The 11,988-nt window shown below is 49.4% G+C and overlaps 1 protein-coding gene across 1 annotated transcript; it reads left to right on the top strand.

Moving 5' to 3' along the window:
• The first annotated feature begins 1,804 nt into the window (after positions 1-1,804).
• On the top strand, positions 1,805-10,860 carry MON1B (MON1 vesicular trafficking associated B). The gene is made up of 5 exons (XM_016196808.2): positions 1,805-2,258; positions 3,146-3,478; positions 4,033-4,852; positions 5,227-5,374; positions 7,733-10,860. Exons 1-5 carry the CDS (start codon positions 2,111-2,113, stop codon positions 7,940-7,942), a joined length of 1,659 nt encoding a protein of 552 aa, XP_016052294.1. The 5' UTR covers positions 1,805-2,110; the 3' UTR covers positions 7,943-10,860.
• The last annotated feature ends 1,128 nt before the right edge of the window (positions 10,861-11,988 follow it).

Below are 11,988 nucleotides of genomic sequence, written 5' to 3'. Positions count from 1 at the left end.
TTCACCAGGATTGACTGGACTCCAGAAACTCCATTCTTTTGGCCAGGGCTGTTTTTTAATGTATTTTGGTGGGAACATGGATGGGGGAAGGGTTGGTTTGTTTACCCGATGATGCTGATTCATGAAAAAGCCTATTCTCTCTGGCATGACAAGGGCCATGGAAGTTAGCACAGCACGCTGAGCGAAAGGGAGTCACAACTCAGGAAGCCCCTATTGTGAAGGGATGGAGGAGTGATCAGAGTCTATGTCTCCTAAGATGCCCCAGTGTAAAGAGGGCTCCTGCGGGCCACAGGGCTGCGGGGCGCCGCGCTGCTGGTCTCCGCGGCGGCCAAGGGGAGCGAGTGGGAAGCCAGAGACCAAGAGAGAGATGTGAGAGCGACAAAGACGAAGAGAGAGAAAGCGACACACTGGAGCAGAGAAAAGCTAAAGAACGACTGAGACACACAAAGATCTAGAGAAAGAGAGAGAAATAGAAAGAGCTGAAGGGCTAAGCAGGGAGGACACAGTGTCTAGACTGAGACACTGGAAGAGAGACAGAGACGAAGACGCGGAGAGACCCAGACACAGGGGCAGAAACAGACTCAGACGGGGAGTCGGAGGCAGGCGTTCACAGCTCAGGAGGCGAGTCCGGAGCAGGCAGCGCATCCCCGTCCGCCTCGCCCTCGCACGAAATCGGGACCCCGGGGGCGCTCCGGCGCGGCTCCGGTTAGCATCACATTCGGCCGCTGCGCCTCCTTTTATACTAATTCTTCCAGGGGGCGGGCCTCGGGGGGGGGCGGAGCCGTCTAGCCAATAGTGGTGCGCAGCGGCCGATGGGCATTTTCCTCAACCAACGAGACTCCGAAGGCTCTCAAGGCCACGCCCACATGCTACGCGGTTAGACTCCGCCTTCTAATGGCTGTAGGTCCGCCCACAGAGCCATGTTTTTGGAAGGAGGTTCAGCTCAGCCCTTTGCCCATCTGGGCAAGCCCTGATCAGCCGGCGCATGACCTTCGCAAACTCACTCCCCCGCGCCGAGAGGACGTTCACGGCTCACGCTTCCCTTCTTCCAGAGTCCGCGGCGCCCTAGCCCGGCCGAATACGGAGAGACTAATACTTCTTAGGTCCGCCTCCCGCTTTAGCAGCCGAGTTCCATAGGCCGGCCAGGTTGCGCACGGCACTCCCATTGGCAGGGGCGGCTGTCCGTCAAGCACTCGGTGTCGCCCAGGCTTCACCCTCATCCCTCAGCCTTTCCTACTGGATGACAGAGGATGCAGTCGCCTCACTTTGAGGAGAGCACGTCTATTGGTCGGGCGCGGGTACCTATATTATTTAGGCTGTGAACGTCCTCGAGTGAAAAGAGGACTTGGCTCGAGCCTTCGATTGGGTCGGGGAGATTGTCAGTCAAGGAACGGGCGAGCGCAATCGCAAGCCAACGCACAGTATTGGTAGAGAACGGGGCGGATGCGGCCGGAGGGAAGCCGGCTCTCTTCGATTGGGCCCTACGGGAGGCAGTGTTGCCGCCCGACTCCCGACTGGCTGACCGGGAGCCGCGCCCCCTCACGCCAACAGCCTGCGGTAGAAGCGGGCCCGGCTCGCCTGGGGTAGCGGCGGGAGCCGGTTGGGTGGAAAGGAGCGCACGGGGCGCTAGCTGGGCTCCCCACCAGACCCCACGTAGCTCCGGGAGTGGTGCGCTCCATCTCAACGGTGAGCGAAGGCCAGTGGGCGGCGGGAGAGAAGGGTCGGGCCCCGCGGGCACCCGTTTAGCTCCGCCGCCGCCAGTTCCGCCGCAGCGCCTTCGTACCCGGAAGTGTGGCGAGGCGGCCGTCGCACCCGGAAGTGGGCTGCAGCCGAGGCTGCGGGAAGTACTGGTACCCGGGCGGTTGAGATACCGGGTTAGAACAGGCGTTTATGTGTCTGTATCTCCTGAGGCCCGGTAGATCCTTCCTTTTTGTCAAGTGTCGGAGGATGCAAGTATTTGGTCGTCTTTGAAAATGCCTTCTCCTGTTGAAAACCAAGTGGGAAACGAGCCCTACGCGTGTGCACTGAGGGCTAAGCTCAGTGAAGGCTTTTAAGGAGTTTCTCTTGCTGACGGTCACCCTCCGCTCCCCTCCCGCACAGGGATGTGCAGATGGAGGCCGGAGGAGACGCTGCTGCCCCAGCCCCCGGGGACGCAGAGGACTTGGAGGCCACGCGGCTCCCCAGGGAGGAGGCTGGAGACGGCGGAGGGGTTCCCGGGGACCCCGCGGGTTCCGGAGACGAGGGCCTGGAGGAAACAGGTATGGCTTTTCCTCACCTGGGTCTCGGGAAGAATTTATAGGGGCTGTCCCTGCTGGGGGAGGCCAGTGAGGAACTAGTAAAGGGCCTGTCGGGTCCGACAGGGTTGCATGTGATCAGTAGGAGGTCATTGTTGACTCACACTGGGGTAAATCATCGAGGGGTGAAAAGGAAGTCAGCGGGCATCAGGGAGTGTTCGCTGGGGACCTGGAGTGAGTTTAGATGTGTGAGGTACCAAAAGGGAATTAGCTGGGCTCGAAGAAGGACATTGGGGATTTAGGATGTTTAGGTCAATGACTGACCAAAAGTCAGTTATTAGGGTCCAAGGTGGACTGTTTAGAAGTCAGTGTCTCTTGGGGCTAGAGGGTGCTATTTAAGTCACCGAGGTGGAGAAGAGGATCCATGGGCGCCAGTGGGCACTCAGAGAATTTACATCGTTGAGGAGACAAAGGCGAGCTGTTGGAGGGAGTCTTTTAAGGAACCAGATGTTAGTGGATGTTAATGGTGATTATTGGCGGGGAGGCAGTGGATGTCAGTTAGATTATTTGGAGAGTTAGAGGACCAGTAGAAAAGTCTTTGAAGACCCAAGTGGATGTGTAAATGTATTCTGTGGAAAATCAATAGGAGTCATTGAGGGCATTGCTCATTGACCACTTTGGGGAATAATTGGTCTCTGGGGACATAAAGGGTTCAATTATGACAATGAGAGATTGGATTATCAGGGTTTCAAGGGAATCATGTGGATGTAATTGAGTGGCAGAGGAGATACCTGGAGGTCTGTGTCAGCGTTAGGAGTGGGGGGGGGGAGGGACACGGGACACGGTGGGTCCTTGGGCACATGGGGTTAGTGTGAGTCCACAGACATGACCCACCAGGGGCTCGCTTTCAGGATCCGACACCAAGGACCAGCCACCCAGCCTGCTGCTGTCACCACTGCCCCAGTCAGAGTCCCCTTCATGTACCTGTAGACTCTGGGATCCTGCAGCCTCTGAGAATAATCCCATGGGTGACCCTGAGAGTGGCTCTGGGGTTCAGGGCGGAGACCCCAGTGACGAGGACTGGCGCAGCAAGCGGAAGCATGTGTTTGTGCTGAGCGAGGCAGGCAAGCCCATCTACTCGAGGTATGGTAGTGTGGAGGCACTGTCCACTACCATGGGTGTGATGACAGCTCTCGTGTCCTTCGTGCAGAGTGCAGGAGATGCCATCCGCGCCATCTATGCTGGTGAGCAAAGGGGCAGGATGTAGAACAGGGGGCAGTGATTGGGAATATGGATATAGCTGGCTGGGTAGCTGTAGGTCTGTCTGACTTCCTGCACTGTCCAGCCAGCCAGGTGTGGGTGAGTGTATGTGGATGGCTGTCCAGGCATCTGAAGGGTGGGGCTGGGGGCTGTGTCCATTTGTCAGTTTGGCCTTCTGGATTCTGCGTGATTAACTCACTGGGATGTAAGTGACTTGCTGGATACTTCCTTGTTTGTCTGACAGCATTTTGTTGAGGGCTTTGTGGCTGAGTTGGATGTCTTCCTGTCAGTCCTTGCTTCATCTCCCCCCACTTCATGTTGTATGTCTAACCTGATCCTTTGACCATCCCATTATGTCTTTACAAATGTTCAAACTCCCCCAGATTGTCCTTACTCTAGTCCAAGTGTCCGCAGAGTGACCCTGTGCAAGCTTGGGCCAGAGGTGTGAGTGCAGGGAAAGGGCGGAAGAGCCTCACCTGACCCCCTCCAGTCATCACTGACTCATCTCTACCTCCTGCCCATCCCTTCCCTCCCCTAGAGGACCACAAGCTGGTGTTCCTACAGCAGGGCCCACTGCTGCTGGTGGCTGTGTCAAGGACTCCTCAGTCAGCAGCCCAGTTGCGGGGGGAGCTGCTAGCTGTGCACGCACAGATCGTGAGCACATTGACACGCGCAAGCGTGGCCCGCATCTTTGCCCGAAAGCAGAACTACGACCTCCGCCGCCTGCTGGCTGGCTCAGAGCGCACACTAGACCGGCTTCTAGACAGTGTGGAGCGGGACCCAGGTGCCCTGCTCCTGGGTGCCGTGCGCTGTGTGCCCCTCGCTCGCCCGCTGCGGGAAGCGCTGGGTGCACTGCTCCGACGTTGCACAGCACCTGGCCTGGCACTCTCTGTGCTGGCGGTGAGTGGTCAACTGGTGACAGCAGCCCAGGAGCGGAATGTGCTGGCTGAGTGCCGGCTGGACCCAGCCGACCTGCAATTGTTGCTCAACTGGGTCAGTGCACCGGCCTTTGCAGCGGGGGAGGCATGGGCACCTGTGTGCCTGCCCCGCTTCAACCCAGATGGTTTCTTCTATGCCTATGTGGCCCGCCTGGACGCCATGCCTGTCTGTCTGCTGCTGCTTGGCACCGACCCCGAGGCCTTCCATGACATGGCCAACTGCCGGCGCCTGGTGGAAGACGGCATGCTCACCCTTGGTGCCATGCGTACCCTTGGGGAGGCTGCCAACTTCTCTAATGCCCCATCAGCCAGTGCCCCTTCCTACAGTGTGCAGGCTGTGGGGGCACCTCGCCTCCGGCACTTCCTCTATAAGCCACTGGACATCCCCGACCATCACCGCCAGCTACCCCAGTTTACCAGGTAGGTCCTGACCCTGTGGGCAGTTCGCTGGGTGGGAAGGCTTATATAACTGGAAGGTTCAGCGTATCCTAGACATGATTTGGGAAAGAAAGCCAGCCATGCTCTAGAAAGATGGAATAGAATGGGCGTCTAACTGATGAGGGAGGCTCAACTACTAATTTCAAGTAATTCCTTATTCTAATGGAGACCACAACCCCGTACTCAAGGAATCCTATAGTTTAATGGGATAGCTGGTCCTCTAGCCATGGACAGTCCTCAAGTTTAATGGGAAGGCTTAGCCCCCTAACTTAATTGAGCTCCCTAGACTGGGGGGAGATGGGCCAACCTAGAAAGCCTTAGACTGACCTTATCCCCTACCCCTGTCATCACTGCAGCCCAGAGCTAGAGGCCCCGTACAGCAGAGAGGAGGAACGGCAGCGCCTATCGGACCTATACCACCGCCTGCATGCGCGCCTCCATAGTACTTCCCGGCCTCTGCGCCTCATTTACCACGTGGCTGAGAAGGAGACACTGCTGGCCTGGGTGAGTTGGGTAGAGGGCTCTGTTTCAATTCTTTTTTCTGTCCATTGTATCCCTCCCCCCCCCAGTCATAACAAACTCCATCCATCAACAAACACACCATGCCTTTGCCTGGGCTTTGTATACTTTTGCTTTCAACACTGTTCCTGCATTACCCATGTGTCTTTGAAACCTGTTAAGGGTCAATCACAGTGTCTACAAACCTCATCAGCCCATCATTCAGTTTGCTGTTTCCCCATTAGCAACCCTCACTGTGCCTGCTGATTTCCCATTTTCCCATTAGGCCCACCCATGTGTCTACAGGCACTAGTTCAGTTTTGACTCCCTCGGTCCCTTCCCAGAATTCCTTGAAACCACAGGCTTGGTCCCATGCTATGTTTTTTACCTGGGATATCCTTCCCTGGGGTCTTTCCGGGTCTCCTGTCCCCACTTTGTATGGGTCTAGTAAAAGTCAGCTATTCTGGGAGTTTGGTTAAGGTGACCCCATTGGAAATGGCACCTTTCCCCAGGCTCTGCCATTCAGTGTACATTTATTAAAAAATTTCTTGGGTGCCTATTGTGTATCAGGCATTGTTGCAGGCCAAGGACTTTATTGTATTTTTAATTTTTTTTAAACTTTAATTTTCAAGCAATTTTAGACTTACAGAGAGTTGCAAAGTAGTACAAAAATTACTATAAATAATTTTATCACCTAGTTTCTCCAGATATTAACAGAACCACAGTAACTTATCAAAATCAGGGAATTAACATCAGTATAATAATGTCTAATCCACAGACTTCATTCAGATTTCACCAGTTGTCCCACTAGTGTTTTTTTACTGGTCCAGAATTCTGTCCAGGATCACATGTTGGATTTATTTATTGTGTCTCCCTAGTCTCATTTATTCTGGAACAGTTCCTCAGTCTTTTTTGTCTTTCATGACCTTAGCACTGTTAAAGAGGGCCAGCCAGTTAGTTTGTAGAATGTCCCTCAACTTTGGTTTTTCTGATGTTTTATCATGATTAAATTGAGGTAATGCATTTTTGGAAAGAATATCACAGAAGTGATGTTGTGTCCTGTACATCATATCAGGAGACCCATGATGTCAGTTTGTTTCATTGTTGATGATGTTAACCTTGATCACTTAGTTAAGTAATCCATCAGATTTATCTAAAATTAGTATTTTTCTCCTTTGTGATTAGTAAATAGCATGAGGTGATTATTTTAGTGTTCTGTTTTTCATTATGCTCTCATTCACTAATTTTAATATCCATTAATAATTCTTGCCTGCAACAGTTATTACTTTGGTGTTTACCAAATGGTGGTTTTGTAACCCTATCATTCCTTCTACAGTTACCGTTCGAGATTCTGTTGTCTCGGAGAACTCCTGTGTGTGTTTGTTAAATTTTTAATTTTATATCAGTATGGTGTCATGGATTTTTCTTGAATTCAGTGGGCTAAAATCCTTTTCTATCATTTATTTTTCTTGTCTATTATCTGTTTTGTTGCTCAAATTGTCTCTGATATAGCCAGTGGGAGCTGTGATTTAGGCACATTTGCCCCTGTGTCATTTTGACATGTCCCCATCACTGTTGGAATACTACTTTCTTTCTGGCACAAGATGTCCCAAGCTCATCTTTTACTTTCTCTGTGTCAGTCCATTTGTCCAAGTAGCCCTTGTACCCTTTAGTGAAGAATGGTATTTCAAAGCCAAGATATGGTAGGCCCAGGATTTAAAATTGGGTGATCAGGAGATGCCTCACCGAGGAGAAGGCATCTAAGTGGGAGGGGAGGTAGTGGGCCATGTGGGTATCTGCAGGAAGAGTACAGCCAGCAGAGGGAAAGGACTGTGCAAATGCTGTGAGCTTGGTTTATGTTTGGGGAAATAGCAAGGAGAGGCTAGAGTGGCTGTGACATAGGGAGTGAGGGGAGATCAGTGAGAGGTGGTGTGGAAAGATACTGGTGATCTGGTCACGTTAAGCTGCTCAGGTAGTTGTGAGGATTAAATTGAATTAATCCTCTTATTACACTCAGAATACAGATGATAAAGACATAGGTGTGTGGAGTTCAGAACATGACCTTGTATGCAGCAATTGTTCATTAAAAAGCATTGTTGTTATACCCATTCTACAGATAAGCAAACTGAGGTCCACGGTACAGCCAGCATCACCCAATTGAAGCCTCTTGATCTAAATGATCCTTTGGCTCAACTGAGAACCCCTGGCCCACCCTTGGCATAATAATATTAGTTTACCAGTAACCAGGCAGCACCAGGTGGGAGCTGCCGCCAAACAGGAGATAGGCATGGGGCTAGGGTTGGATGGACAGGATTGGGCATAACCAGCTCCTGCCCAACTGACTGTCTTCTCTCAAATCCACAGGTGACTTCCAAATTTGAGCTCTATACCTGTCTCAGCCCCCTGGTGACCAAGACAGGTGCCATCTTGGTAGTGACCAAACTCCTGCGCTGGGTGAAGAAAGAGGAGGATCGGCTCTTCATTCGTTACCCACCCAAGTACTCCACACCTCCAGCAGCTTCATCTGCCTCTGCAGACCAAGCTTCCCATAACGGCTTGTTCACTGGACCTTGAGGGGCAGAACTCCCAAATTGGGCAGTGCTGGGAACGACCACCTTTGGCTTTTACCTTCTGTCTCCACCCTGGAAGTGAGACGGGTGGGAAGGGTGGGGTGGTTAAATGGTGGTGTCTGTGGCTGATCTCTCTCTCCCTGGGCTGTGGGGCAAGAACTGAGGGCTTGCCCACAACAGAGATGGGTAGCAGCATAACTGCACAAAGAAAAAAACTAAAGAAAAGGCCTAAACCAATCCCCACAAGGACATTCCTTTGCCCTCATGTACTTCATCTTTACCCTGTCAAAAATGACCCCATCGATGTTGATTGCTGCTAATGTTAGTGAGAAAGGTGGCCTCCAGTCTAGCTGTGTGTGACCAGGAGCAAAGCCCCTGACTTCACACAGCAGCTGAGGTCCATGGTTTTTACATAGGAGTTACTCTCACCTAGTTTCTAAGGCTCATTCTGCTCATTTGTGAAATGGAGATAACTCACCTCTCCCTGGCTGTTAAGAGAGGATTTGTGAATGAAAAGGGACTCAGAAACTCTTGTGTACCATCGCATAGCACATGCACATTTGTCCCAGACTTGACTTTGCGTGGACTCCTAAAATCTTAATTGAGAATGGCCACTGCCACAGACAGCTTTTCTCCTGCCCTACGCGAGCAACCCGGGGAGAGCGCCCTCCGTGGAGTCCCCCACCCGCCCGCACCCCAGTTCTGCCCGTTTTCTCTGAACTGGAGCTGCAGGTTCGCGCCTCTGCGTCACCTCGGGTCACTACACGCATGCGCGCCGAGAGCCTGTCTGCCCTCGCGTGGTTTTGGTTTTTCCCCACCCAAGTGTCGAAGGCGCATGCGCCACGTTCCCGCGTTGGGAAATGGCGGAGATGCCGGAGCCTGTGAGCGCGGAGCGGCTGGCGGGCCCCGGGGAGGCTGAGCAGGGTGAAGGTGCCGAGGGTGAGCTGATCCCCCCCCCGGCCGGGGCACAAGGGGGAACCTCCGTCCCATTCCAGTAAATACTGATTGCAGTACTCGAGGGGGAAAAAAAAGTGAAAATTTTAGTCTTTTATAAAGTCCTGTTCAATAGTGAGGTTAATAACATGCATATTCTCACCTAGATTAACTCCTGTCAGCTTCATTGGACAAATTGCTTAGTATTTTCAGGTAAACAGTACTTCAGTATGCATCTCTTCAGGCCGCAGATGCAGGTGGGCATTCTCACAGAAACCACGCCGCCGCCTCGCGCAAATTGGGTGATTCCCGGTATACTTGATACTGACGCTCGCCGTTCACGCCGCGCGGACTCGGACCGCGGTTGAGAAGGGCCGGCCGCGGACGGCGTCCCTCCGGGTTTGGGTGATGACGCCCACGCTAGTGAGGGAAGAAGTGCCTGCAGGCGGTGGGAACCGCGGGCCAGACGGGAAACCTCCCCGGCGCACTTCGTGCCGCTAGCGTGTTTTTAACCGTAAGGATTTTCACAGCGTACCGAAGCGCAGAGAAGGAATGTCCGTGTGCTCCTCACCGTTTCAACAGTTGTCCACTTTATGCCCTCCTTTCACCTATAACCCCCTTTCTGCAGCCTTTAAGCGGCTGTATTAATAAACATGATTGCATTCTCTCCCGGCCCGTCCATGCAGACAACAATAATAGAGATTATTTGTTTATTGTCCTAGGATATGAGCTTCCTGGGGGCCATTTATTGCTGTTTCCCCAACGCCCAGACAGTGCCTGCTTGGCATGTAGTAGGTGCTCAATAATTTTCTTCGTTTATTGTGTGAGTAATGAAGCACCTAATGTGGAGAGCTCTCAGATGAGGGCCACACTCTGAATGCCAACGTTCAACAGGACAGACAGAAATGAGACAGGTGCCAGTAGATCTCATTTATTAAGCACGATAGCTGCCACTGATACTTTTAGTGTCAATCTTTCAGATTTGTCACAAGTGAAGTTACTGACTTCATCAGCAAGGGAGTAAATTTAAAAGCATATCAAATTACCATTTCTAGCCATTAAAACTGGCTTTATAAAGGGAGGGATAATATCTAATATTGATAACTCTGGGGGGAAAGGCGATCTCTTATCTCACTGGGAGAGCTGACCAGTAAAGGCTTTGCTAGAGGCAGTTTGGCAGAACATTTTTAGAATCTAAATTGCTGTTTCATACCTTCAGTTGCCATGCTTAGTAATCGGGAGAATACAGAGATGTATGGACCTGAAAAAGGCATTAGAATGTTGATGGAAGCAAAACACAAGGAGCAATCATAGAAATGGCTAAACTTAGGCATATTCATGCATATTGTGGGATGCCTGTGTGGTGGACATTTTTTATTAAGCAGCAGGAGCAAAAATTAAATTTCAACTTAAAAGAATTAAAAATTAATTTTAAAAGGATAAGATCATGATTTATTGACACAGAATGAACTCCAGAAAGGTATTTTTATGAGAAAAAAGCAAGTTTGCATATTCAAAATAAAGTAGGGGGAATGTCACCTATAACCCTTTATGGGTTGCACAGAAAAATATATGAAAACAAAAGGCCTGATGATTTAATAAGGGACCTGAATCTTGGAGTGTGCAAAAGTGGAGGCATTTTTGTAATTTTTTTGTTTTATTTTTCAGGAAAATGTAAGTAGTACTATGTAATTTTAAAACATGAGGAAGGGATATTTGAATGGCATCCGGGGATCATATATAAATATTGATTAATATTAATATCTTGGTTTTGATGGTTATACTGTGGTTACCTGGTAGATTCCCCTTATATAGAGGAAACATACACTGGAACATTAAGGAATTATGGGCCATGATGCCTGCAATTTATGGTACAGAAACACTCACAAATGGGAATCCTGATACAAGGGCAAGTAGGAGCATTGTGGTCTATTTCTACAACTTTTATGTACATCTGAAATTATTTCAAAATAAAATGTTTAAAAGGTGCTCATGTGCAATAGGCTGTTTTGTAACATGGATTTAAAACATTTTTATCAAGATGTTAGTTGGGTTATTTAAAAGATTTACTGATCAGCCATGGTCTTACCCCATGACTAGGAATGGAAATGCAGGGGAGAGGAAAAACATAACTGGAACTTTCACAGAAATGGTTGCAAAAGACAGCTATAAAAGACATGGGGACAATAAGGGGAAATCACACATTCAGGGTACTGGGTGATATTAATGATCCAGCGATTAGTGTGATTGTTAGTATTGGTGTGATTATAGGACTGGAGTCATCTAAGAAAATGTCTTCAAGTAGTGAGACTTAAGTATCAGGATGAAATGTCATGAAGCCTGGGGCTTGCTTGAAAATACTTCAGCACAGGAAAAACATCATGAATATTAATGATTGTCAGGTTTGGGTGCTGAGTAAATCAGAGTTCATCTTGGTATTCTCCCTACTTTTGTGAGCATTTGGAAATTTTCATAATGAAGTATTCAGAAAGAAAACAGTAACAAACACCTCTCCATATTACTAAAATAGCTTTAATTTTTTGTTTAATTTCCAAATATTACGAGTATTTAAAAATGTTTAAAGCCTCAAGAAGATACAAACCAGGCTATTAAGTTCAGAGAAAGGCACTGAGATTTGGGGCCAAGGAGAGAAGGGGGGAAGTTTCATTTTTAACTTCACATGTTTGTGCAGTGTTTGAATGTTTTTAGAATGTTACTTGGCTAAGAAAGTAAAACTTAAAGCAATACATGAAATACATTTTATTAAAAGACCTGAGTGTCTTCACCAAACTGTTGGCAGTGGTTACACTGGGAAGGGCATTGACTTGAGGACAGGGCTGTTGGTGAGGGGAGACTTTTACTTTTTACTCCATGTTCTACATTTGTTTAATAAGTAATTTAAAAATTCAAATGCAAAATTAAATCAATGCATACTAATTTGTAAAAGGTTTTAGGCAAGACAAAAATATGTAAAGAAAGTGAACATATCACCAAATAGTTGAACAAAATTTAATAAGTTCAGGTTAAGAACCCCTGGTTTATAGCTTAATTTTTAATGGCTGCAAAGAATTTCATCCTACAAATGTGCTATAATCAACTAAAGCATCTTTAGGTTGC

Source organism: Miniopterus natalensis, chromosome 18 (genome assembly GCF_054644295.1).
Source record: "Miniopterus natalensis isolate mMinNat1 chromosome 18, mMinNat1.hap1, whole genome shotgun sequence".
Classification (NCBI taxonomy): Eukaryota; Metazoa; Chordata; class Mammalia; order Chiroptera; family Miniopteridae; genus Miniopterus; species Miniopterus natalensis.
This window is presented reverse-complemented; position numbering and strand designations above follow the sequence as displayed.

Bases quoted from the DNA above. Each gene is read 5' to 3' on its own strand.
- MON1B (XM_016196808.2), top strand. From the start codon at position 2,111: ATGGAGGCCGGAGGAGACGCTGCTGCCCCAGCCCCCGGGGACGCAGAG. The intron at 2,259-3,145 runs GTATGGCTTTTC...GCTCGCTTTCAG, and splicing joins CGAGGGCCTGGAGGAAACAG to GATCCGACACCAAGGACCAG. The intron at 4,853-5,226 runs GTAGGTCCTGAC...TCATCACTGCAG, and splicing joins CAGCTACCCCAGTTTACCAG to CCCAGAGCTAGAGGCCCCGT.